Raw genomic sequence first — 27256 nt, forward strand, 5'->3', positions numbered from 1 at the left:
CCTGGAGGCGATGATGTGCGTGTGTGTGTGTGTGTGTGTGTGTGTGTAGCAGTGAGACACACCTCTCGGTCTGGATCGAGTCACGTGACCGACAACCTGCCCTCAGTCTGGACCGAGTCACGTGACCGACAACCCCCGGGTCTGGATCGAGTCACGTGACCGACAACCTGCCCTCGGTCCCCATCGTTTCTGCGCCCTAACTGGGCTTTCGATACTTTCCAGGAGCGCAGAGCGCTGACGGGCCTCGCCCTGGCTCTGCCTCCCCAGCCTGGGGCGATGCGAGGTCACCCGAGACCCTCTAGAACCAACTTCCAATACTTGAACTAACCGGATTCTTTAACTATCGCTCGAAATTACCTCCCAATTAGGAGCAGCCTAAGGAGCAGGCGGCCGTGAATCCCGGTTCTCCACGGGGCAGCTTCCCCGGGTCCACTTCGAAATCTCTCCGGCTCACCAAGCGCCCAGCTCACGCGGGGACGCTCTTTCCGAGGGGACCCTTTCCCACCGCCGGCCCGTCCCACTTCTTAGCAGGGGGTCCACTCTCCTTTTGGGGGGACCCTGTGGCTGGCTGGCCCGGGCCTGCCGCGTCGTCTGTCCCGCCGCGTCCCCATCTCTCCCCAGCCGCGTCCGCGCCGTGGCCGGGCGGTGGCGCGACTGGAATGCGCGGGGGACGCGGGGCGGGCGGCTTCGGCCTCCGGCCCGGCCCAGGGTGGATGGGCGGGCGGCGCGCAGACGAGAACCTGGCCGACAGCACCGGCGCCGGGTCCCTGGAGCGGGTGCGCCCCGCCCTCGCCCCCCTCCCGGCACACGTGCAGCTTCCACCCCCGCGGGTCGGGTGGGGCGCGCAGCCCCCCGACCCGACAGTTTCCGAGGATCGAGAAACGGAAAGAGAGAAGTCTCCCCGGGAGCCCGCCCTCCCTGCCCAGTCTCGTCCGGTCCCGGCCGGCGGCTCGGGGCCCGGAGGGGAAGGAGGGGGCGGGCGGGGCGGGGCCGGCGCCCGGGTTTCCGCCCCTCCAGGCGGCCGGGGGTCCCCGCGGCCCCAGCAGCGCGGGCTCGGGAGGCGGCGCGGGGCGTTGAGGCCAGGCCCCCCCCACCTCCGCTTGGCGCGTCTTCTCGCCCGGAGGCGGGGAAGGCGGACGCGGCTGCGGCCTCGACGTCGGCGACCGCGCCGCCCGCGAAGGGAAGCGCCTTATAAGCCGCCGCTCGGCCGGCCCCGCGGCTCTTCGCCGCCCCATCCCGGAGAGCGCGCGGAGGCCGGGCCGACCCCGGACAGACCCCGCCCGACTCCGGACAGACCCCGGCGCCGGGCAGGCCCCCGACCAGCGTCGGCTCCGGACAGATCCTGGATCTGTCCGACTCTGGACAGACCTCGGACGGACCCCGGCCCCGGACAGACACCCCGGCTCCAGACGGACTCCCCGCGGACCCAGGCCCCGGCGGGCGCGCCCCCTGCCGGCCGGGGCATGCTCGGCCCGCGGCATGGCCTCGGCGGTGTTTGAGGGCACGTCGCTCGTGAACATGTTCGTGCGGGGCTGCTGGGTGAACGGCATCCGCCGGCTCATCGTCAGCCGGCGCGGCGACGAGGAGGAGTTCTTCGAGATCCGCACCGAGTGGTCGGACCGCAGCGTGCTCTACCTGCACCGCAGCCTGGCCGACCTGGGCCGCCTGTGGCAGCGCCTCCGCGACGCCTTCCCCGAGGACCGGCCCGAGCTGGCGCTCGCGCCGCTGCGCGAAGGTGGGCGCGGGCCCGGCCTTGGGGCGGGGGTCTCCTTTGAAGTGCAGGGAGGGGGGCGCAGGGGCGGCTATTAAGCGGGGATGGCGACATCCCGGCCCCCGGCACGGGACAGGGACCCTCAGACCTCCGCCCGCCCCCGGGCGGTGAAGTGCAGTGGCGGGAGCGCAGGAGTCGGCGCACGGGGCCCGAGGCCGGCCAGACGGGCGTCCTGACCGTCCCCAAGGCGGGCCAGCGGCCAGCGCCAGTGTCGGGCGGCCCCTGCGACCCCCTCCGCGGCCGCGGCCGGAGAGGCCGGGGGAACGTTTGGGAAGAGTTAAGGACAGCGTCCAGCTGGGGCCGCGTCGTGTCTGGCAGCCCCCTCCGAGGCCTCCCCCGGCAGGGCCGCGCCTCTTGTCCCCGGTGACCGACAGCCCGAGTGCGAGGTGCCACGCGGCCTCCGTCCCTCCTCGGGAGGGGCCACCAGGGTGGGTCCGCATTCGAGTTTGATGAGCCCGGAGGCCTCCTCCCCGGCCTTGTGACTTTCCTGGCTCGCAGGGACTGCGTGGCTTCCCGTTTCCTCTCCTCGGCCCGCGGGCTGGACTTTGGAGGCCGCGCAGAGGAAGCGAGAGGCTGAAACCGAGGCGCGAGGACTGGGGTCCCCCCTGCCCCCTCCCACACACACGCGTGACCACCTGCAGCGCTGAGACTCTGGTGACACTTCCCAGCGCCTTCCTCTAAGCAGATCCCTGGGGCCCTTTTGGGGGCATTTACTGAAGCTGCCTATCTGCCTGAGGTCTTGGGATGATCTCCACTCCGCCCCACGCCCCCCCTTCCGGGACAGCTCCCACCCCAGTGTGTGAATTATATGGATAATTAGCTCATTCTCATGACACATTCTCGGGCGGACGCGTCACTTGGAAAGGCTCCCAAAGCCAGCAAGTTTGCAGGCCCTGCTCCCCAGAGTCTCACTTTGATGGCTGTTCTGGAGGGAGTTTAGTATTATTTCAAGCATGGCAGCAGTTTACCTTGATCTACTGTTTGGGTGTGTGTGTTGTTATATTTTTAATTTATCAAATGGATGCCCAAATCCGGAAAGCTTAGATGAAGGAACAGCTGTTTATTCAGTGACTTACATCCTTTCTGGAACAAGGCGGGCCATAAACAAACAGGAGCCCCTGAGAGCTGGTGGAGGGCCTGCCCTCCCCCCATACCCTCCCCCCCTTCTGCCCTCCCTCTGCCCTCCCCCTGCCCTCTCCCTTGCCCGCCCCCTGCCCTCCCCATACTCTCCCCCTGCCCTCTCCCTTGCCCGCCCCCTGCCCTCCCCCATACCTTCCCCCTGCCCTCCTCCCACCCTCCCCCCATACCCTCCCCCTGCCCTCCCTTCTGCCCCCCACCTGCCCTCCAGGTCTCACTCTGTCAGAGGACCCAGCTCAGCTGGGACTCCAGGCTTCCCACGTGGCTCCGCCCCTGTAACAGGACCTGACACTCACTTTTCTTGTGCGGATTGGAGTGCACGCTCAGTGTCCAGCAGTAGTAAGCCCTCCACAAATGTGGCTTTTGTTGTCACCCTCAGCGGCTTCTGGTGAGGGTCACAGAAGGTGGGGAGGAGGGCGGAGCTTCGGTCGCCTTGGGATCTGGGGAGGAAACCACCTTGCCCGGAGCAGAGGGTTAGGCTGCGCTGTGCACGCGCGCGCGCCCTGGGCTCTGCCCCCCGTGCAGGTTGTGCCTGGTTGGTTCTGGGTTTGCGAGGTGTCAGTGCACTGGGTGCCTCCACAGGGTGGGCCATCCGCAAGGAGACAGGAAGAGGGTGGCCGCCAGGGAGAAAACAAGGCGCAGAAGGGGTGTGATAGCTGCTTTCAAGTGTCTAAAGGGAGAAAAATCAGCAAGAAATGGGTATTAGGTTTGGTGGGGGGCATGCGGGGGGGCAGTCAGATGAGGACCAGGTTGGGTGTGAAGGCCTTTCGAACAGCCCACGATGGACTGTGGGAACGTCTTCTCGGCTGGAGTCCTGACCAGAGGGCCTCCTGCAAGGCCAGCTCAGCGCCCCTGGAGGAGAGGAGGTGGAGGCCCCGGGGCCGGAGAGGCGACATTAACCCTCTGGTTCCTGGTTCTCTGCCTGGAGGCAAGCTGACCCCTCCTCCAGCACCACCTGAGTTTGTTGTACACCCAAGGGAAGGCCTTTTCCTTCCTTAGAAGGAAGGAAAGTCCAGGGAAGTTGTTTGCCAAGTAAAATACATCGCCATAATGCAAAAGAAGAGTTCACCTTATTTCCAGGTGGATTTACTATTTGCACAAACAGATCGTCTGGACATACAAACCGTACACACAGAAGGCATCCAGATGTGTGTGCTGTTTTAGAGATGCCAGGTCTTCTCAGTGTAATTCCCATCAGATTCCCTCAGTCTAAATCTATTGCATATTTCTGGGCTGGGTTACATTGGCCCGCTCATCTCTTTAAAAAGCTTTGCAAGTCTAGGTTTGAGAGCTCGTGCTGGCAGTAGGCTGGTAGCTCTTGTAAATGTAGGACTGAACACCTCCAGAGGGTGGGAAAGCCCTGGGTCCGACTTGCATCTTTGACTCTGCGTGTGGTGAAGGGGATGCTGAGCGCTTTGTCTTGGTCCCTGGAGCACTGCAGTGGGAGAGTGTTTCTGTGCAGAGAGTACTGTTCCTTGATTCCGCACACACACTGGTGCTAGCCTTGGCTGTCTGTCCGTGGAACGTGTGCGTTTCCTGGTGACACGTGCGCAGAGATGTTTAAACCCCTGCGTGGAGTGGCGGCACGGGGCTCACTAGCCCACCTCTCTGGTCTTCTGTTTGGGCGAGGCTGCCCTCAGGACTAGTCTTGCTTCTTCTATCCTTTTCCTTGGCATCTTGGCCTCTCACCTTATGCTCTTCTGCGTCTGGATCTGATATACCCGTCCTTCCTTTCTTGTCCCCCTGCCTCGGGGAGGGAGGTAGCTGCTTTCCGTGCATATTATCTCTGGGTGACCAAGGTGTCCCCTTCTGCTCTTTCCACACTCTGACACAGGTGTGGCCGAGTCTTTGCCTTAAATCCCCTTTACGTAATACTTACCATGGTTCAGGGCTCCTGACCAGATGTGGCAAGGTCTCTTGCCTGTTACGTCTCTCGTCTGGGAAGGTTCACACTTTAAAAGACAAGCATGCAGAATTTCCCCAATGACTGTTTGGGGCTCTTGGATTATTTTGATCCTTTTTTAAAAATAACACGCGTTTCAGGCCTTATGAAGTCATCACTGTAGAAACAGATTCTATTTCCAAAGTAGTCAGGTGACCTTTGATCCCTGATTACTGTCAAATCAACACTTTGGTTTTATATTCACTCAGCAAGTATCTACCAGATGCCTCCCCTGCACCAGCATCTTCTAGGTGCTGGGGATGCAGCAGTGAACAAAACAGACAAACCCTGCCCTCATGATTCTATATTCGGGGTGGGGGAAATCCAATAATAAACAAGATAAGTTAAAAAAAAATGTTAGAAGGTTCTGCACCTTCAGAAGAAAAGAAAAGGGAGGAAGGAGAGGAGCTGTGACTTGCAGGGGCAGGGAGGGGTTCACTTTCAGATGGGCTGGTCCAGAAGGGCTCAAAGGAAGTGACCTGTGAGGAGAGACCGGGAGGAAGTGGGGAGGAAGCGACGTGGGTGCCTGGGGAAGAGCTTCCAGGCAGTGGCCAGAGCAAGTGCAAAGGCCTTGGGGCCGGCGTGTGCCCGGTGGCCTGGAGTCCTGAGGGGGCCGTTGTGGTTGGAGGGGAGAGAAGGGGGTGGAAGCAGTGGGAGATCAGGGGTAGGGAGTGGGCAGACCACGCTCTGCGTGGGGCTCTTGTCGGAGGTGGAGAGCTTGGAACAGGAGCGACCTGACGTGAAGGGCACTCTGGCTGCTGTGCTGAGCATGGCTGGAGAAGGACCAGGAGGAGCCGGGGAGACCGGGAAGGTGTGAGAAGTGGTCAAACGGGACGCGTCTGGGAGGGAGAGTGCAGGGTCTGCGGAGAGACCAGATGTGGGTGTGGGGAGCCTTGGGCGATGCAGAAAGCCCGCAGGGGGAGCTGACGGAGGGCCCAGCTTTGAACATGGTATTTAGCGTTTTCTCCAAATAAGGCCCCTCCTTGAGATCCTGTGCGTGGTGCTGGGGTAACGTCTGTTCACCCCGTCACCGGGGACGTGGATCTGCCTGCGTCTTCATAGACCTTCTGTTAGACGTGAGATGGAGGAGCAGAAGCGAAGGCGTCCGGCACCGACCAGAGAGGCCTGGGCGCAGGTCCGCCAGCCGGGACACCCCGCCTCCCCACGGCTCCAGGGGACAGCGCTCTGCTCCCAGGCCCTGCTCTCACGTGGACGGGGAGAAGCTCTGCGCTTCCCCGAAACAGGCGGGGGTAGATCGCCGTCTGGTCTGGGGGTGAACTGCAGAGCCCCGAGTTTCCTTTCTTAGTGAAAGTGGCTGAAAAAGAGCAGAGGCCGCCCACAGGTCGGGGCAGCAGATCAGGGGGACAGAGGCCGCCTCTGTCTGGCCTGACGGGCCCTGCAGTGGGCTGGGGTCCTGTCCTCCCCCCTCACAGACCAGCCCCCATGCATGGCTTCCCTGGAGGGGGTCCTGCCCCTTCTAATGGGGAGAGGGGCAGTTTTCACTTCTCTGGGGCATTTTGGGTGATCTCTCTGATTCACAGACCTATTTTTGAATCTCTTCCATATATAGGGCTGCCGGGCTCTGCCGTCTGCCCGGGTCTGGTGCTGGCACTGTCCGCCTCCCGGGAGCCGGCTGTCTCCTCTCTTCCTAAGGTTTTATGTTTCTTTCCCAGACCCGCACCCTGCTGTCGCTCAGGCTTTGTTCCGAGTTCCCTGTCCGGACTCTCCTTCCTCCGTAAGTGACGGCGTGCTCTGTGGTCCCCTGGTCTCATCCGTCAGAGCTCAGACCGTGCCGTGGGCCCAGGTGACTCAGGCTAACGCCCAGTCAGAGAAGGAGCGGCCAGAAACTCACAGAGGTTGTTCATTCTGGAGCTTCTAGGCCTCGCTTACTTCCCACCAGATCTCCAAGGGGAAGCTTGGTTCTGCATCTCAGCACCGGGACCCGCTGGTAGCATCTGGCTGCCCTCAGGCTGACCCCCAGGGACGCCGTCCTTTACTCTTTTAAAACAAGTCTGGGCCTGGTGTGCCTCCGCTGTGTGTTTTTATACACACTTTTCCAAACGGCAGGAGGTGTTTCTGGTCGGGAGCAGTCAAAGCTAGGGAAGGTGGGCGTGCAGCGAAAGGCGGCAGCAGAGCCACTGAGGTAGGAAGCAGCGTCGGGTCGGAGTGCCCGCTCCGTGAGGCTCGGTGCGGAGCTGCAGGGCGGGCTGCGGAGAGCTGGCCGGGAGTGATGAGCCCCACAGGCGACCACGGGCGCCCCAGGCCCGGCCCCTTGGTGCAGGGCGTCCTGCAGGGGCAGCGCCGTCAGCAGAGTCGATAGGGGACAGCGAATGAGGACGTGGCGTTACCAGGGGTTGACGTTGTCGCACTGAAATCGTTTTTATTGGTGTTTCTGTTCACTTTCACTTCCTTGGGTGACAGTAGACATCCACCAGCCTTTTCGGTCATCACCACTGAAAAGATGGTCCCCGTGTCCCTGAACAGGCCTGAGAAGCTTACTCCCCCAACACCCCCCCCTCCGCCAGGCCCTGGATCCAAATCCTCCCCGTGACGGGGGCAGGGAGGGGGCTGAGGCGAAGGGCTGGGTGCCTTTCTCTTCTGGTCGGGCCTGGGCTCCCTTGAACCGTGGCAGCACAGACAGGACGTGTCCTGTGTCACACAGAAGCACAGACCATGTGCCGCGACGCTGTCCTCCAGGCAGACCCCGCGGGGCCCCGCTCCTCCCGCCCCGACGTGAGTCCTGCTGGTGAACACGACGGCCCTGCTCCGTTGCCGACTTACACTGCAGGTCGTGCTGCACGTTGAGAAAGAGGCACCTCCGTCGTCCTCTGCTGGTGTGTGACTTACAGTCAGCAGGAAACACGACAAGCAGCATTTGGACCGAGGGTGGGGGGAGGGAAGGAGCGGACGTGGGATTAAGGCTCTTACTACGGTGCCTGCTTGCCACCAGAACCCGCCTGCTTCCCGCAGGGGAAAACCCAGGCCCTGCGAGACTGGCTGACCCGCCTGGGGACACGAGGTCACGGCGGGAGGAGGTTGGGCTAAGCGGCCGAAAGCACCGAGCACCGAGCACCGGCTTTGGGACCAGGCAGGTGAGGATGCAGTTTCGGGCTCTGTCTCCTGCTCCCTCCCAAGTGACTTCAGGCAGGTGGTTCAGCTCAAGCCACTGCTGCAGGATTGAGAAGCTGGCAGGGGTGGCACTGCATGGCCGGCCGCTGTGAGCGCTGAAGCCGCGACAGCCCTGCTGGGCGTGTGAGCACCGTGTGATGCAGAGCTTCTGCCCTTTGCCCTGGATAGGCGGCGTCCCCTCACCCAGAGCCCCCCCGGTGGGGATGCGGTGCTAGCCCCCGGGTGTGGCCTCCGGCCTCCCGTCCTAGGGAGGTGGGGACGGCGATGGCGCCTGAGAGCCCGGGGAGGGCGTCACCCCGATACCTCAGTGGGACCCCCAGTGACCAGGCCTGGGGCTTTGCTGGTCCAGAAATTGGGATTTGGTGCTTGGCGTGGGTCAGGCTCGGGGGCAGTTTTCCGGGGCAGATGCTCTCTGTGTGTATTTTCTATGAGAAATAGAGCTGCCACGGGGGCAGAGCCTGGGTGGAGAGCCGGGCCCCCCTTGGCCCCCAGGGGTGTGTAAGGCTTGTCTCAGCCCTCCCGCCCCGCTCTCGCCCTCACCCCTGCGCTGCTCCCTCCTCGGGCCTCCTGCCTGGAGAGGCAGGTTCCCTGCTGGGTTTTCCTGGTGACACCTCCCTGTGTCCATCATCCTGGCCAGCATGTAGGGGCAGGTCTTGTCGCCCTGGTGCCCCCTTTGGGATCAAGTGCTTCCTGTTTTGAGAGCCTGGGACGGCTGGTGTTTATTCCCTAAATTCCTTCCAAGTTTTAAGGCAGACTAAGGCGGAGTGAGTGACTCCTTAGCCGTGTTGAGTCTGAAGCTTAGTAAGGAATTCTGCTTGTGGTGGGAGAAGAGCGAGGCGGCCGGAGAAGGAGGGACTGGGGGAGGAATGTGGTGAGAGCCGGGCATCTCACAGGCCTGGGAAGAAGCGGAGGACAGAAGTCTTCCCGCAGCCCCTTCCTGGGGCCTCCAGACCCGTTATCTTGTCTCTGCTCTTCTTTCTCCTCCACCTGCTTTCCCTGCCCTGCCTGCTTCTCGTCCTTGGCAAGCCGGCGGGGAGAAGTTCCTGTCCATCAGTGTCGCCTTGGGCATCACTGGGCCAGGGGAGGGCGATGGGGGCAGGACCGAGCCTTGTGTGCAGCGGGCTGGGCATGGGGGCAGAGGGTGGGACCCCCATGGATGGAGCCTGTGAGGTCAGAGTCGCCACGGGTTCCCAGGGAGCGAGGGCCGCGTCGCGATGCCTGAGTTCAGCAGAGAATAACCCCCTCGGTTACGCTCTCAAGCTCATCGCTGAGTGAGTCCTTGCTGGTTTTATGTTGACTACCTATTTAGAGAACAAGTATTTGGGAAGTAATCATTGAGGATTTTCCTGGAAATTTTGAAATATTTGATTTCCAAAATTTGTATGATGCTCAGCGTTTAAAGAATATATATCTCGTGACAGTGCCTTCCTCACCTCCCCCGAGCCGTCTGCTTCTCTGGGCTCTGCGTGGATGGACTTTTGAACTATGCCTTCTTTGGCTCAGTTGGAAAGTCCACATCACAGAAGCTTTCCCTGGGGTCTGCCATGGGAGTCTCCTCTTAAGGGACCAGCATCCTCTGGGTAACGGACACTCCTTTCCAATTGACCCGAGAAGCCTCTGTCTTCACTCCCAGAATTACAGCGGCAGAAGGCGGTCAGCCAGATTCAGCCCTGGGTCTGTCCCTGGAGGTGGGGACGGTCACTAGAGATGTTCAGTCCGAAGCCTCCAACCACAGAAGTAGGACGTGGGACCAGGTGTCTGAGGTTAGGACACTGGTCTGTGTCTGCTCTCTCAGCCTGACCTTTGTGCTGATACAGTTTGGGTTCGGTTTGGGTTCCGAGAATGAGTCAGGTGTTTGTGTTTGTATAAAGACCTAACCCTGGAACTGACAGAAGCTCGTTTGGAGTTCTCGATTTTCAAGGGTAAACTAGTTTAGACAGAAGGGGTACCCTGGCTGCTCAAGGCTGAATTTCAACCCCCAAAGGGATGTGAAATTGACATACTGAAATTTATGTAGTCGTGTTATCAATCTTATGGTTTCAAATTTTTGACAGTTTTGGGCTATATCTGGATAAATTTCTCACCTCACAAATTGTGTAGAGTGAAATTTTTAAAAATTGAGATTATATTAGTGATGATGCTTTATCAGAAATTAGAAAATTTCCTGGGGCTGTGAAGTCTTCTGAGTCAGTTTCCTTAGAACTTGGGTGTGGCAGGTGGACCACATCCCTTCCCGCCGTCCTCGCTGGACTGCGTCCCAAGCCTTCCGTGGACTGCTGGCGCCTCCTGCTGGCCGGCCCTGGAATGACAGCCTCATAACCAATGGGGGGCTCTGAGTTTTTCTGTCCAACTGCAAATTTACAACCATTTTATCCGCTTGCAGTTTTTAGAATCACTCTCAGACAGTAAAACTGAGTCAAACAAGATCCCCACAGTTTTCGTTCAATCAACAATATTTGGAATACAAAAGCTAAAAGTTCTAGATAATCCTAAATTATTGTACGTAAGCACATTTTTGAAAGTGAAGTTTAAAATAGTTACTGTAAACAAGTGACATTTGGAAAAGCTCTGCCAGTCATCAAAAGCCAAAGCTCTTGGGGCACAAAGGAAGAATGCCCCCCGACTGCCTGTACGTCGCTGGGGGTCTCCGTACGCCGTCTGTCCCGGGCAATGACACAGGCCCCAGATGTGGGCTCTGCTCACACCCACGCCTCGTGCCGTGTCATTTTGAGAATTGATCCTGGTCTTGGGTGTTTCCAGCAGGTGTCTCGGCTTCCAACAGTTGTGAACTTGAGAAACCTGATGGGGGCGGACCTCAGTGGGTTTTGAGACATGAAATTTTAAAGGAAGATTTATTTCATTTCTGCACTGTTTTGGGTTTGTTTGTTTGTTTGAATGTTTTCCTTCTGCATTTAGTACACCTCCCTGTTTAATGGGAAACACCTTTAAAACAACTGAAGGAGGGTGATTTCCAGGCCCAGGAGAGACGGGAAATGTGGGTGCTGGCGTTTGAAGAGGGCCAGGCCACTGGAAGCCCCGTAGCCAGTGGTGACCCCTTCCTGCCCTGATGTGGGGTGAGGGAGGGGCTCTGTGGGGGCCAGGTAGCCTTGGGGGCCGCCCGTAGGTGGATGCCAGTCAGCCCAGCTGAATCCATAGCTTCACGAATCTCCACCGTTGATTCCCTCCCCAGGGAAGAGGTGAGTGTCCTTGTCATTCACGTGTACGGGTTTCCTTGGGGAAAGGAGGACGCACCGTGGGAACGCTCCCATTCGCCTTGGTTGTCACCCAGAAGCCACTATGCCACGGGGAAATAAATTATGAAGAAGGGCCCCGAACCAAAAGCCAAAGCTTAAAAAACTATCCCCTGTCACTCTGTTCTTGCAGGAGGGATTCCAGCATGTTCTTTCGCCATTGAAATGTTTTCAGCCCCTCTTGTTTTGAAGCATGTTTTCATTTCCAGAGAGCACCATTTGGCTTCTCCTCAGAAGCATAAAGGCAGCGATAAGGTTGCAGCTTCCACAGATAGAACCAAACAGGGTGGCCGGCAACTCAGTGGGTTTGATGCCACCTTGGTCTTGGGCAGCTCTCCTGTGAGGCCTGTGACCTTGAGCCTGCTGGCCGGGATCCGGCTGGGGTGACGCCGAGAAGCATGGGATGCGGTTGGCACCCATAGGCTGGTGGACACACACAGATATAACTTGTCCTTGACTCTGTTCTCTTGTGCAACTTTATTCCATCAACAAACGGCTAGCGACCAGTGAATCCCCTGCGGGTGTCAGTGTCAGGCCCTATGCTGACCCAGTGAATCCCCTGCGGGTGTCAGTGTCAGGCCCTATGCTGACCGTGGGCACCTCCTACACTCAGCTTCCCAGGTGGGCTGGGGGAGGCCACAGGGGAGGGAGCAGGTCTGCTGCAGAGCGGTGAGTGCTGCAGAGGTGGGGTGGATGGAGCTCTCCCAGAGCTCAGAGCAGACCGAGTCCCGCCTGGTGGAGGGGGGGGCTTCACAGAGCCGAAGGCGTGTCCCACGTGGCCTTTAAGGGATGCTGGGATTTTCCCACTCGAGCCTGGATGGTAGTCACAGAGCAACGGAGCTGGTGAGGTGGGCGAGGCTGGGATCCTTAGGGTCTGTGCGCTGAGCCTAAACACTTACGTGTTCCCAGGGGCCTGACCAGCTACTTCTTGCCTTTCTCTGCTTCATTCTGGAAAGCAGGTCACCAAGAAGATAGGGTTGCCAGATAAAGTACAGGATGCCAAGTAAGTTTGAGTTTCAGATAAACACTGAATAATTTTTTAGTGTGTCTATCCATACTATTGCATTATTCATGGTTTATCTGAAACGCACCTTGAACTAGGTGTCCTGCTTTTTACTTGCTAATTCTGGCAACCCTAAAAGAAGATCAGCATAGAGCAGAATGTATTTATTTGACTGAATGGTACCCTTGGTGGTTATAAACCCAACCGTGGGCTAAACATGCTTTACGTCCTAGAAAATGGGTATAAATATGCTATATGCATTGACCAGACAAGAGGCTAATCCTATAAATTGTCCTTACAGAATACAAAAACACAACTACTGTGTCATAAACTCGAGTGATTTAACACCAGTATGCTAGATGTAATAAAAATTGAAACATGACAGTAGTTTTGCTTGTCTTAGAATAAAGAAGCTCTTTGTGGGGATGATTTACATAATTGTCCTGTCTCTAAAAACAACTTTTCAGAGTCCCTCTTTTCCTCTGTAGACTTGTCCATAGCAAGCAAGAGGTCACAGAGGGGTGTGTGTGCGTGTGTGCTTGTGTGTGTGTGTGTGTAATTCTAAACAAGGAACTCAGGGCTGAGACTCTGGCACCCTGGTGTTTTCCTTCTCCCTTCTCGCTGCCCCCAGCCTGCAGGGTGGTGGGTGGGCCAGGCAGCCTAGGTGAGAGGGGAGGAGGTGGCCCGGGACCCTCTCTCCGGCAACGGCTGGGGAGTCGTGCTGAGGTTGCCGGCGCAGGCTGTGTGGACCGAGGCTTGGGGTCTTTGGCTGGCTGCCTAGGCCCGTGTGGCTTGAGGTGGGGTGACCAGATAGCCCACTGAGAGGCAGGCCCCCGGGTGGCCAGGTGAAGGTGCACCCGGCCTGTGCTCCGGGAAGTCCAGGGACCGATTCCTGGCCTTGACTGGACGTTCCTGACCCCAGCTAATGCGAGGGACCCCCTGCTCAGCCCAGGTCTTCAGAAGTGCCCTCGCCCTGTGTCTGGGGTGCTCCTGGTTTCCATGGACCACGTGTTCTGGGGCCTCTTAATTTCAATCACGTAGTTTAGGAGGTTAATTTTAACACTACGTGGACTTAGTGAGCTGCCTGCAAAATGAACAACCCTTTCACCTGTAAAACAAAACCAGAACTTCTGAAAACTGGGATTCAGTGACTGAAAATAGTTCTGGGATTTCAGCCTCTGTGGTTTGGTCGTAGCTCTCCGGGACCAACATCCTGGGTCACGTGAAATGCCCTTGGGAATCTGACTTGCTCCGTCCCTGGGAAGCTGATGTGTAGAAGCTGTGCTGGGAAGGTCTGTGCTCTGCGCTGCTCAAAGGAAGACAGAAACGCACCCCAAGTCTCCGTGCCACTAGCTCTCGTGTTTTAGAGACAGAATACTGCGCTTTTTAGTAGCCAGTCGAGACTTCCGGTAACCGGAACGCGGGTAGAAGCCGATTCCTGGAAGGTGCTGAGTCATGCCCACGCTGGTTTTCTCTGGGTAAAGATGTGATTTTTTCCCTTCCAAAGCCGGTATCTAAATGACTTGTCTAAACATAGGCTCCGTTTCCAGGGGGCCTGTGGTCATCTCAGCTGTGTCATTGGGGGCTGGTGGGTCCGGCCTCCCCCAGCTACGGCCACCACGCTGGCGGGGGCTGAGCTCTGGCCTTGTCCAGGGCGTGGATGGAACGCCCCGCTTGGAGAGGCCTCTGATGGTGTCCCTGTGGCTTTCAGACGGATGCCGTCCACTGCAGCACACGCGTTAATCACTCGTTGGGTCATTGAAACTTAAAACGAGGTTGAGAGCCGGGCTTTCAGGGCAGGGCTGCACGCACGTGAGGCCGAGTAAACTTCCCAGGTGTCTTCCGTGGAGGGCGACGTCGGGGTGGCGTCCCCGTCGCGGGATGCCTGTTGTCCTGTATTTAATTCGGGAGCACACTTCTTGGTGTGTTTTTCTGACGGAGGCATTTCTGTCTCGATCCCAGGGCTGGTCGCCATAAAGGACGCCCACGACATCGAGACCAGGCTTAACGAAGTGGAGAAGCTGCTCAAGGCCGTCATCAGCATGCCGCGCAAGGTGGGTGTGCAAGGTGGGTGTGCAAGGTGGGTGCGGGCGGACGGGCGGGGCCGGGGCGCGCTTCCTGGAAGCGTCAGGTGGGGTCAGGTGTAAGCCCAGGGAGGGAAGGCTCCTTGGGCTCTGGGGGCTCCGGTGCTTTCTCCCTGGGGAGGAAGCGGAAGTGACGGGCTCGCGGTTTACTGGAAAGTGAGGGGAGACGGACGCGCGTGAACGCTGGCGCAGACCAGGCGCGAACTGTTCCCACTGTCCCCGTCCTGTGGGCCTCGAGCCGCCGGAGCACCTGACAGGTGAGTGGGGAAGCGGCCCCGTCCGCGCTCAGCCCCGCGGTCTGAGCAGTGCGGGGCCACCAGCGTCAGACGGGCTGCCTCGCGGGAGGAAAATGTCTAGGAATGAACGTGTTTCTTCCCAGTATTCCAGGTCAGAAGTTGTGCTCACCTTCTTTGAAAGATCTCCCCTGGATCAGGTGTTAAAAAATGACAACGTCCATAAAATTCAACCCAGCTTTCAAAGTCCGGTGAAAATATCAGGTGAGAGCCACAGGGCCACCAGAAACCTTCCCAGCCCACTGTCCACGTGCTGGCCACACCTCCCGCCTTGGGACCCAGAAAGACAGCCCAACAGAAGGGTGGAAGGCGCAGGGGAGGGCCCGTTTCCCGATTTTTAGGAAACGGTGTGTTTCTACCTACTGACCTGCAGTTTACACTCTTCCTACTTCCAAAGCGAGTTACCTGGCGTATAAATGGGAACGTACTTAAATGGTCTATGATGAAAGCATCAGTGAGGCATTTTGAAGTGAATTACTGGAATGCGTCATCCAGCCTGCAAAAATAAGAGTTCACCTAGCGCAACACTGACTTTGTTCTTGGCTTTAGCGCGGGGGCACAGAAAGGGACACACGGTGTAGGCCTCCTTAGCGTGGACGCTGGGTTGAGCCTTCTGGCAAATGTCAGCAGCGCTAAGAGGGGATGGCCAGCCGTCCTGCGGGTCAGGGGGGAGCGAGGGAAGCCTGGGTTCAGCCCGGTGGCAGCTTCCTCAGATCTGGGCCGCACGTGTCGTTACAACATTAGACTCTGTTTTTGCAGTGCTGTTGGCAAAGCCTCTGAGGGGCATTTTGTAGGAAGAGAGGTCCGTCCTGGAAGTCTCAGGTACCGGGCTTCCCCAGGCAACTTGTCGGGCCTGAGTGAGGTTGTGTGGGCGTTTGCCGGGCACAGAGGGGATACAGCTCGGCCAGCGGTGACATCCCACAGGCCACCTTGATGTGAGGGGAGGCGGTGGGGGGGGGGTCCCTGTGTCTAGCACTTGAGTTCTGAGTGGAAGGAAGGAAAGAGGAGGGAGTGGAGGAGGGGGACTCAGAGGGAGGTGATGGGGAAGAGTCAGCAGGTGAGGGGACCTGAGCCCAGAGCCATCACCTGAAAAGGAACTGGGTCCTGGTGATGGGAAGATGGAGGGGGCACGTTGGGGTGACGGCTGACGTCACTGGTATAAAAGTGTCCTTACTGAGTGATGTACCACGGCAAGGATGAGATTCCTAATTGTGTGCTGGGGCGAGGCGGACGGGGCTGGCAGGTTCTGGGAACCCGGGACGGAAAAGTTGCTCTTCGCTCTGACCGTGTGTGAGCAGGACGGGGTTCGGCCTGGGTTTGCGTGTCTGCCACTTTTGTCATCTTCCCAGGAGAGCTTCGTGTGTGTCCTTAGGAAGATGAGCAGTGGGCTGGGGGCCCCTTCTTAGCTAGCGCCTGGCGTCCAGAACCTTCTCTACAGGAGGGTGAAAATGGCGGTCATCCCTCCTGACCGGATGTCCGGGGACCCCAGTGTCCAAGGCTCAGAGAGACTTCAGAGCGTGTCGGGCTCCGTGTGCTGTCCCCTGGAGCGTGGGCACCTCTGCCCTTTAGTCTTGCACGGAAGAGCCCCAGCACTGGCATCTCCATCTTGCTTTATTTCTTTCTGTTTTGCACAAACAGGAGAACCGAGAGCCGCAGAATCCTTTCAGGGCCTGGGGTTGGTGGCAGGCGCAGGTTGACCCCAAAGGCCCCAGCGCGTGAGAGGGACAGCCGGCGCTGCATACAGGTGCTTCTGATGGCGACAGCCTGGCGTCCCCAGCCCCTGTCTTAGTGCCTTGTCTTTATTGCTGATTCGGGTAAACGCACGACCCAGGTTTACCCCAGAGCGCTGAAAGGAAGGAGACAGGATTGAACAGGGGTGGCGCTGGGGTCCCACGTCGGGGTTTTAACTGCGTTCTTGTGTTGTTTCGAGGACTGAGGACAGAGGTTTGGGGTCCCTCCTGCCCACGAGCCCAGGAGGCCTGGCACGCGGGTCTGGGAAGGCAGGGCCTTGGCCTCCCCGTGCAGGCTGGGAGCCCGGGTCCTGGGGACATCACAGGGGGCAGTCCCTGCAGCCACCGCGGCTCAGCACGGAACACTTGGTGACACGGGGCTGCCTGACAGTGGGGATGGTAAACAGCTATCGCGAGTCAGCTGCAGAGAGCCTGAAGCCTCGTGCCAAGACCACGGCCTGAAGGCAGCCCTGCGCGGGAAGCTGGCGGGGTCGCCCCTTCCAGAGCTCAGTTTCCCATGCCTGGGGGTCCCTCCTCCTCGTCCGCTCTAATCAGTCGAAGGGGTTCTCCTTGTGATCTTTGCCCCCAACCTCGCTGGCTCTCCCTCTGCCTGAGTGCGTGTTTCCCGTGTAAAGGAGCGTGGGGCTGGGCGGGGGAGTTCCCACGGTGTGTGAGACGTGCTTTCGTGGTGCACTGAGCGAGGAAGTAAGGATACTGAGACAAGGGTGTGGCAAATTCAGAAAAACTTCTAATGGAACCGTTCCTTACAGGAGCGCTGCCAGCCCCGGAGGGCCTGGTCCCGCGTGGGCAAGCCCTGCTCCTCTGTCTAGGCCCGTATTTGCGCTGCGTATGGACTCGGGAGCCCCCGGGCGCTGGGCCTCAGGACCCGGAGAGCCGGGCGCCCCGAGGGCCGAGTGTCCAGCAGCCCAGCCTCCCCCCGGGATGTGTCCTCAGTACCGACATGGGCCACCCGGACCTGACATCCTGGCTCATTCATTTATGAATTTCCTGTCATCCTGGGCATGTCAGGCTGTGGTCACGCTGGCTTTCCATGTCACCGTCGACCCCTCTGCTCCAGGCCCTGGGCCTCCTGCTGGCTGGGCCCTGTCTCCTCCCTCCCCACAAGCCCTGCCGTCCACGTCCACTCCTGTCCAGCTGAGTTCCACTCGTGCGTGGAAACGGCCGTGCCCGCTGTCACCTCCTCCCCCAGACTTCTCAGCACCTTCTCAGGCCTCTGGTGTGGCGTCCTGGGAGGTGGTGGCGTGGCGGACAGCCCTGACCTTGGCCCACACGCAGGCCTCCCGCGGTGACCTCTGGGTTGACCGGCTAGGGGTCAGGGGCTCCACTAGGTGGCGCCAGACGCCCATGGTGTGAGAACCAGCCGCCCCCGGGGCCACGATTCCGGTGAGTGCTCTGGCCTCCTAGGTGATGCTTTGGACCAATGCAACCGTAAACGTTCTTCATCCCGTGTTAATCTAAAAGTTTATTACCGAGTCTAGGAGAGTTTTCTACACCATGGCTGTGTCTGTGCAGCTTGAAAGAAAGCATAAACCTCAGCCTTGGTCTGGCTGCTTGGATTAATTGATATTGGCCCCCAAAATCATAGTACTCAGGTTTGGGAAGGCTGGAAATATAATTTCAGTTTTTAGTAGCCAGGCATCTGTACGGTCTCAACCTTCATTTTCACCACACAGGGACAGTCCTGGTCTCCAATTAATGAAAAGGCATGGCTTTGGGTTTTGTTCCGTTGCTGGAGACATTGAAAGTAGAATAGGAAAGGGGATCGGAGAGCGTGTGAATGCTTTCAGGGCTGAGACTGTCCACAGAAAAAAAAGAATAGGTGAATTAATGAACTGAGTTATGGTGGCATATGGGACATGTGAAAACAGGGCTGCAAGTAAAAAAATAGCAAATCACCACCAGCCAGAGACTGGTCATTGTTGCAGGAATGACCACTGGTAGATGCTGAGATTAGTGGGTGAAAGTTTAAGGAGAAGCAGGATTTGCACTTGCATCGCCACCAGGATAGCTCTTAACTACACAGAGAGAGATGGTACCCTCATTTTGGAGAAAACCTCCTGACCCGAGAGATCCAGACGCCATCCCAGGAATAAGTAAGGCCTGTGGGCATCGCACTCCTGATCTGATGCCCGAGGGAAGGCAGCGTCCCTGCAGGTTCCTGCCGGACCGTCCACCTCTGTCCAAGCACGGAAATGCCAGGCAAATTGAGGCACAGTCAATGAAAGACTCACCAGTCCGCGTCCCAAGTGTTGCAGCCAGGAGAGATGAGGCAAGACCGAGGCCCTCGAGGCCATCAGGGGTCATAGGAGGCTGAACCACCGCCTCTTCCTGCCCCGAGGGATCCGGGCCGGGCCTAGGACAGACAGAGGGACATGGGTGAAACTCAAGTGCAGGAGGTTTTAGTTTAGAGTATTGTGCCGATGTTCATTTCCTGGATTTGCTTGTCGTACCATGGTTATGTAAAATGTTAACCCAAGGACAAGCTGCTGAGCAATCTGTGAAAGCTCTATACTGTTTTTACAACTTTTCCGTAATTCTAAAATTAGCTCCGAAAAAGTTTTAAGAAATAAGAAGTGGCAAAGCAGGACTCTTCTTCATGTGAAAAAAATTCTGTATGCAAAAAAAATGGCTTGAAAAGGAACTATTTCATGGAACTGGCCATGTATGTGATTAAAGTCATTAAATGGACCAGTGATTCTGGCTGTAGGTACTAAGCTGACTTCTAAGAAATTCCCATTTTCAGTATATTTGAAGGTAGGCTTCAGATGCTGAAGTTTTTCAGTAAGCGTAACATTTCCTTTGGTTCTTTTTATTTGGGTGACCCAACAGATACGAGGACATTTGGAACAACGACAGCAATAACTACCATTTATGAGCCCCAGCATTTGTTAGATTCTTTATAAAAACTGTCTCATTTAATCCACACCTGTGCCCCTTAGGATAGCTGGATACTGTTATTCCCATTTTACAGACTAAAAAGCTAAGCAAGGAGTAACCTGCTTCCCACGCTTAAGTGGCAGAAGTGGAGTTTCCTGGAGGGCCCAGCTGGCCTTGCAGACAATTGGCTTCTCTGCACGAATAATTAAGGAATGATTTGTAACAAATTTGTTTGGGCGGCTGGTTCCATTTTCTAGATTCCACTTTCTAGAGCTCCAAATCTCACATTTAAGAAAGATTAGGAAGTTCCTATACAAGGTGACTCCTGGCGACATTCACAAATGTTTTGCAGCACTAACGTTTGTTTTCACTTGTAGGGTCCTCCCCTCCAAATTCCCTTGGGAGGTGGTGGGAAAGAGGGTCTGGGGGCTGTCAGCAGGTCGTCCTGAGGTCCCTGAGGTTTTACGTGCTTCCTGGGACAGGCTTGAGTCAGTTAATAAAAGCAGTAAAGAAAGTGGTTCTGTGCTGTTGTGCGTTTTAAATCGTGAAGCAGGGGGATCTTAGTCTCCCTTGTTGGGGTGTCGTCCTCTGCAGTGTCTGTCTGCTCACTCAGGCTTTGGTCAACATCTTCGTGCTCCTTTTGCACCTGGTGGTGTAGTTGACCCCAGAGGTTCCAAGCACTGACTTTTCGCTGGTTTTCAGCTCCTTCTCATGACTTACAGGCTGTCCGAGGCGGGTGGGCTCCGGGTGGGCTCAGCCGGGGAGAGGAGGTCGAGAAAGAGCCACGTGCTGATGCCACCTGGAGTGTGACCGACCTCGAAAGGCCAGTGAAACGAGCGCTGTCACTTCTCCAGAAAGTCAGTTGGAAATTTTAGCCATTACTTGGCAAATCCGATTGATGAATAGTCATTTTATCCTGGGGGGCAGAGGTAAGGAGGAAATCTTCTACTTTTTTTTTCTTCTTTTTTTTTGTGTAGTTTCCCTAAGTGTCTTCATATGGATAGAAATTCAAAGAACTGAGAATCAAATACCCAGAAAGATGAAAAGTAAATAGGAAGTTACAGTTTCACTTATTAAAAAAAAGCAAATCTGTACATGGGGATAAAATAATCTAAATTATGGTAAGACGTAAGCAATAAAACAACCCCGCAAACAACAATAGCATCAGGTGCCCAATGGGACGGGGCAGCACGGGACATCCTTGTGGCCTGTGCCAGGGCCAGAGGAAGGGCTGTTTTGAGCCGTTTCCGTGCATCAGGCCCCGAGTGGGAAGATGATGATTATTGGATGTGAGAACCAGGCAGGAGCTTAGAGTCTGTTTGAAGCACGTTTTTAAGGTGAGGTAAGTGAAGGCCCTGATTTGACGGGACAAACGCGGCCCTGAGCGCGGAGCTTGATGACCGGGGCTGAGGTTGGGGATGAGACAGCACACGGGGAGCGGGAGCCCTGGTGACCCTCCAGGTCTATCCTTGGAGAGTCTGTGATCCACTGAGGCAAGGGAAGGACGCACAGTCCCCGGGAAATGTCAGTAAGAGCTTCCCCAGGTCGGAGAAGGGAGTCAAGTGCACTTACGTTTAAATGGACCAGATGACGTGATGGAGCCTGGGATCTAATAGGCTCTTAGAGCTGGCAGGGTCCTTGGAGATCATCCAGGACAATTTTGAAATTTCCAGTTAGGACACTGCGTCCAGTATCTCGGGGTTCCCCGCTGGGCTGTGCCGTGGAGTCCCAGCTCCCAGCCCGGTGCTGTTTCAGCTGCCCACGCCTCCGCACACACGCGCGCGCGCACACACACACACCCACACCCCCACAACCCCTCCACCACCACCACCACCGATGCCCGGGCTTCCCCGTCCCCCCTCCCCTTCTAGAGCTGGTGAGCACCAGACTTTACACTTGGAATCTAACCGCACAGCCAATGTAGACACACAAAGACGATCTCTTTGTTGCCCTTTTAAAATTACCCCAAGTTGTGCTTGTTGGTGAGAAGTCAGTTTCTATGTAGGATTATATAAAGTGAAAGGTGAAGTCACCCGTTTGGTTGAAAACGCACACGGATCGCGCTGGATCCTCACGGCGACCCTGGGCCGTGTTATCCTCACCTGAGACACAGGTGAGAGCTTAGAGAGATCGGGTGACCTGGGCAGAGCCCACGTCGTGTGCGGTGGTCTTGGTCCCAAACCCAGCCTCTTTCTGCTCCAGCTTCAAATCCACAGGGGGGGCGTATGGCAAGAGCGCTCGGACTGCCAGAGCGCCTTTCTGCGGGGGAGAGATGCCCCTCTTGACTGGTGTAGGGTCGGCAGGTGTGGCCCCTGGGTCTGGGCGGCGGAGCATCCTCTAAAGTGTGGGGAGGAGGGGGCACGGCAGGAGGAGGGGGCACGGCAGGAGGAGGGGGCACGGCAGGAGGAGGGGGCACGGCAGGAGGAGGGGGCACGGCAGGAGGAGGGGGCACGGCAGGAGGAGGGGGCACGGCAGGAGGAGGGGGCACGGCAGGAGGAGGGGGCACGGCAGGAGGAGGGGGCACGGCAGGAGGAGGGGGCACGGCAGGAGGAGGGGGCACGGCAGGAGGAGGGGGCACGGCAGGAGGAGGGGGCACGGCAGGAGGAGGGGGCACGGCAGGAGGAGGGGGCACGGCAGGAGGAGGGGGCACGGCAGGAGGAGGGGGCACGGCAGGAGGAGGGGGCACGGCAGGAGGAGGGGGCACGGCAGGAGGAGGGGGCACGGCAGGAGGAGGGGGCACGGCAGGAGGAGGGGGCACGGCAGGAGGAGGGGGCACGGCAGGAGGAGGGGGCACGGCAGGAGGAGGGGGCACGGCAGGAGGAGGGGGCACGGCAGGAGGAGGGGGCACGGCAGGAGGAGGGGGCACGGCAGGAGGAGGGGGCACGGCAGGAGGAGGGGGCTGTGAGGAGATCAGTGTGAGCCCCAGACCTCAAAACTTCAAAATCTGATCCCCTTCTGAATATTTCCCTTACTGCTTTCGCTTTCAGAAATCATGAGGTCCAATGGATTTTGCTTAGCAAATACGGAAACAATCGTTATTGACCACAGTATACCAAACGGAAAAGACCAGCATGCAGCTGTGGACCCCTCGGAGCACCTGTAAGTGCACTGATTCGAGTGTCGTTTTACACACGAGGTCCCGAGCCGTCAGCCAGCGCCCGGGCCAGGTTCCCTGCCCGCTCGGGGCTCTAGGAAGGGGACAGAGTTTGACCATGCGGCTGGCAGTGGGGAGGGGGGGCATTCAGGAGGAGTTGCCTGGCTTCAGGTCTGGGCTGTGCTGGGCCCTGGGGGGTCCGGGGCCACGAGCCTCCTCATGGGGGCCTGGTCTCCTGGGGTGGTGGGGGGTGGGCGTCAGCTGCATGTTGGCCTCTCGTCGCCTCCCAGGTGGCTTCTGTGGCTCATGGGCCTGCCCTGAGCGGGGGAGGATGCGTCAGCTTAGAGGAGGCGGGCAGCTGAAGACCCCCTGCCCTCCGTTCTTCCTTCCTCGGGCGACAGAACTTGGACCACGATGGGGGCTCTAGGAAAGCCACCTCGGGTGCTGCCAGCCATCTCGGGATTATCGGGCAGGACCCGGCTCTGGTGATGGTCCAGGCCACGCCCGGGGCTGTCCCTGCTGTGCGAGCTCAGGGGGTTCACGCCCGGGGCTGTCCTGCTGTGTGAGCTCAGGGGGTTCGTTCCCGTCTCCTGGCTCCTCTTCGCCCCGGGTGGGACCGCCGTGCTCTCGCAGGGTCTCCTGAAGGCTCAGGTGATGAGAGTGGACGCCTGACTCTGGGACCCCCAGGCAGCTCTGGAAGCGCAGGGTCTCCCGCGGGCACTTGACCGGCACAAGCCCGGAACCAGGGGGCCTCTCAGAGTCCGGGGGTCCCTCCGCACCCCGTCAGCCCCACGTGAAAGCGGACCAGGACCGACCCAACTGCCGCCATGCCTCGCGCTCAGCCGGGACCACGCACGTCGTACGCACCGTGTGTGTGCAGACAGCTCCCAGCCCGAGGGTCCCCCGAGCCAACTCAGAGCTGGCATCATGGGTCCGAGCGTCTGCCGACGTGGATCACACGGTGACGGAAGGAGGTTCTGCTTCATGGGAGGACCTTCTGGCCGGGCCTGTCCTGGTGGAGTGGTTGGTGGACCACCAGGGGCTGCAGGGTCCTGGCTCTGGCTCTGCATCCCAGAGACCCTTTCTGGCTCTGAGAGGCCCCGAGAGGCCCTCTGCCACTGGCATGAGGCCAGCTCTGAGAAGGAAGTTCAACCATGAATCGTTTTGGAGGAGAAACATGGAGAGAAAGCAAGGGCTGTAATGTCACTTTTCCAGCCAGCCCGGGGCTCTGCGTGGCCAGGGCGACCCACCCTCAATCTGCAGCGCCGGGTTGGTGGGAGAGAAAGATCGCACGGAAACCTCTGCGATCCCAGGATAGCTTAACAAGGAGATGTCGGCCTCTGAGCGGCCCGGGAGCGTCTCCAGGGAACTTGGGCTTGCCGGGCATTTCTCCAGGTGCCTGACCTCGGGCAGCCCCGCAGTGATGGTCTGCTGCCGTCTGTCTCTCGGGAGGGTCTGTCTGAACACTCCAGGGGCAGGAGGTCACAGAGAGAAGCCTCTCCTGGCCACAGCTGTCCTCAGTGTCCTCGACAGCGACTGTGCGGCCCCAAGGCTGTGGATCAACGCTTCCGGGCCCGCCGTTAGGACCTGTCGGTCCCCACACTCTCCCTGGGGGAGAGCAGCTGCAGTACTCAGACCAGAGACCCCCCCGCACTCAGGGACCAAGTGTGTGTGCCTGGTGGCGGTGTGAGAGCGGGACGGCTGGGCCTCTGCCTTGTGACCAGCCTGGTTGGCCGGAGGGGTTGCCAGGCTCCGGGAGATTCTGCCCAGGCCTGGGGCGAGCCCCGACCCTGTCCTCACTGGTTAGAAGCAGGGGGATTTGCCAGGCCCGCTGAGGACCACTGGGGCTGATGGGGACCCTGGACTCGGCCGAGCATCCCAGGTCCCCTTCCTTCCCCAGTTCTCAGGGGATCTGAGGGCAGGAGGGGTAGCAGGGGCAGGAAGCTGCTGGGCAGGGCTGTGTCGTGGCCGCCACCGGGGCCCGTCCCTCACCTGCCCGGAGCCTTTCCCTGCACCTAAGGGCCCCCTCTTGGCCTCGCTGCCTGCACGGACGCAGGGCTCCATGCATCTGCACACACGCCCGTCAGCATGGACTTAGAGGGAAACCCGCCTCCATGCCTTTCCTGTCTGATTTCGAAGCTGCCGTCGCCGCCTCCTCCACTTCTCCCTTGCAACTTAAGAGGCAACAGGCCTCCCTGGGACCCCGTCCACCCCACGTGCTCCGGATGCTGGGGGGCCCCCTCTCTGCCCTCCCCCTCCCCCCTCCCGGCTGGCTCCCCAGCCAGTGTAGCCAGGCCGGCGGCTGTGTGGTTTGGGCGCCTCGTGCCCTGCCCGTCGCTGCCCGGCTTCCCGCTGTAGTTGAACTCCTGTGAGGTCTCAGGGCAGGGGCAGTGTGGACAGTGTGCTCAGTGGCCCCAGGCCCTCTCCGCTGCCCTGGGCAGGGCCTGCGTCCGCCCCCTCTGCCACTCCCCTTTGTTTGGACTGGTTCTTAGCTGGGGACAATGGAAAAGGTACAGGCAGCATCTGTTTCCCCTCCTGGGGAGAAGGTCCTCCGTGCACTGGTTTCTCTGTGAGGCATCTTTTAAAGTTTGTAGTCCTTTTTTTCCAGCTTAAGCAAGTGTGCTTAAGCCGAGGCTGGGTTAGGCATGGCGTGGAAATGGTTTCCATTCCTGGGGAATCCATGTTGAGAAGGTATTTAGGTCACCTCACATTTGGGGCACAAATCCTTCCTTGAGCTCTTCCCGTGCCCGCCATGTAACACCCCACATTGAATGCAGGACCCAAATGAAGGACCCCTCCTTCCGCTAACCTCCTCTGCCCTCACCCAGCTCCTCCCTGGATGACTCCTGCTCCTTGGTCGTGTGTGCATGTGGCCCAGGAAGCAGTAAGGCTGGGAGCTGGGACCACACGGCCTTCTTCACCCGTCTTTGCCATGGTCCACAGACCCAGCACGTGGCAGGTTCCTGTGCCTGGTCCACTCTGTGTCCCCAGAGCCTGACCCAGAATAATCCCCAGATGGAGAGAGAAATACTCACTGTGTGAATGGATGGATGGATAAATGGATGGATGGATGGATAGATGGATGGATGGATGGATGGATGGATGGATGGATGGATGGATGGATGGATGGATAGATGGATGGATGGGTAGATGGATAAATGGATGGATGGATGGATGGATGGATGCCTCAATATTGGTCAGTGAGAGTAAATCACAGTCTCTAAGGCAGTGAAAACCAAAGCTGTGATGGCTTTGGAGTCAGGCCCATGTGACTGATCAATTTGCAATCACGGTTCCTTCCACACTCGCTCCACACGCAGCCTGGTGGTGGATGGGCCGGTGTGGTGGAGAGCCCTTCCGTGCTGTTTGATCCAGAGACCCTCCTGCCAGTGACCGTCTGCCCTCTGTCCACTTCAGCGGGGCCGGGGGTCAGTGAGCCAGCCCCGGCCTCACCTCTGCCTTCCCGTTTCAGGTTTGAGAACGGCGGTGAGTTTGCCTCCGAGCTGGAGGATGGGGATGACCCAGGAGCTTATGTCACCAACCTGTCCTATTACCACCTGGTGCCTTTCGAGACGGACATTCTGGACTGAGTCTCCACTGGGCCCCTCCTCCCCCAGCTGGTGACCGTGGCTCCGCTGAAGTCCATCATGCCAGGGACCAGGCCTGCCCAGCCGCCCGCGCCCATGGAGACCCCGAGTCTCTGACAACCAGGAGTCGGGTTACGGGGGTCCGGTGCCCCTGCTGCTTCTAGGGGTCTTCGCGGCCTGTGTATGCATCCCCGGGACACGCCCCCTCCAGGCCTGGAGGGGCCACAAGTGCCTGCAGGACGTCCCGGGCCGGGTCTGGACACCTGCTCCGCCCCCCACGTTCCCTCTCTCCACAAGCGCACAGAACATTTTGCGTGGCATCTTGGTGAGCCACCAAGTTCTGGACAACACAGGCGGGTGTGTTCTGTCATCCAGGATTTCCCTGGAAACCAGGATGTGCAGCTTCCATTCCTGTTTTTTATCTTCTGTCCAGAAACTGTGGACTTCGTGTCAGCCAAGGGAGTGTTTGCGGAAGGTTGGTCGTGAATGGGGTTTTGGCTGCGGGCACAGGGGAACCACTGACGTGCCCGTGTGATGAACTCTGCGTGGTGACGATTCTCCTGAGAGGAAGGAGTCCCCACCTGGGCTCCTACGAGGGGTGACAGCACAGTGGCCCCCGGGCGGCTGAGGGTCCCCCTTCCTGCCGGTCACCAAGATCTCAGTGATATACTCACCATATCCACCTGAGTGGACGGGAATCGGGAGGTCACCGAGTGTCCCCAGCGAGTCTCCCTCTGCCTTCGGGGAGGGTCTGGGTTCTGCGTGTTCATCTCCTCACAGAGAATACTAACGACCAGAATTTCTCGTGTAAATAATAGTAAATTATTGAGAATCCTAATTCTTTTACACAGTCTGTTTTTTAATCTATTTTAATTAAATAAAACACATTACCCTACTTTTACTGGTTTAAGGTGTGGCTCTTGTTATCCCTGCCCTACACGCTGCGCCTCCGGGCTGCCCCCAGCACTCCCGTCTCGTTGTCCTTTAGGAAATGTGCTATTCTCGCCCTGGGGAATGATCTGTCCAAACTGGAAAGTAAACAGAGTGTTCTTTTGAGTTAGGGTTTCCCCGTCTCCGTGCTCCTCGCTGGCAGCCGCGGGAAGCCTTCTGGAACCCAGCTGCGCAGCAGATGGGCTCCGCGTGGCCTTTGCATCCCCCTCTGCTCCCGGCTGTGCTCGGCTGGGTGCAGCCTGCTTCCAAACAGGCTGTCAGGCGGCCAGTGGGGTCGACCAGTTGCCCTCTGCTCTTGGGGGTAAAATTCAGGTCTGTACAGGACGGGGCCCCTTGCCTGGCAGGGTTACAATCAATCACAGCTAACCACCTTCCAAGTTCCAATC

At 58.4% G+C, this 27256-nt stretch overlaps 1 protein-coding gene across 2 annotated transcripts; it reads left to right on the plus strand.

The window, feature by feature from the left end:
• The first annotated feature begins 1022 nt into the window (after positions 1-1022).
• On the plus strand, positions 1023-26820 carry PXDC1 (PX domain containing 1). Of its 2 annotated transcripts, XR_009009556.1 has the most exons (6): positions 1023-1735; positions 14196-14287; positions 14697-14814; positions 22226-22337; positions 25805-26244; positions 26353-26820. XR_009009556.1 is itself a non-coding variant. In XM_057555178.1 (5 exons), the coding sequence occupies exons 1-5, from the start codon at positions 1480-1482 to the stop codon at positions 25920-25922; spliced, it is 696 nt and encodes a 231-aa protein (XP_057411161.1). In that variant the 5' UTR covers positions 1023-1479; the 3' UTR covers positions 25923-26820. The 2 variants fall into 2 exon arrangements, 1 of the variants encoding a protein (XP_057411161.1); XM_057555178.1 differs by having other exon boundaries at positions 25805-26820.
• Positions 26821-27256: the final 436 nt, after the last annotated feature.

Source organism: Balaenoptera acutorostrata, chromosome 10 (genome assembly GCF_949987535.1).
Source record: "Balaenoptera acutorostrata chromosome 10, mBalAcu1.1, whole genome shotgun sequence".
NCBI lineage: Eukaryota > Metazoa > Chordata > Mammalia > Artiodactyla > Balaenopteridae > Balaenoptera > Balaenoptera acutorostrata.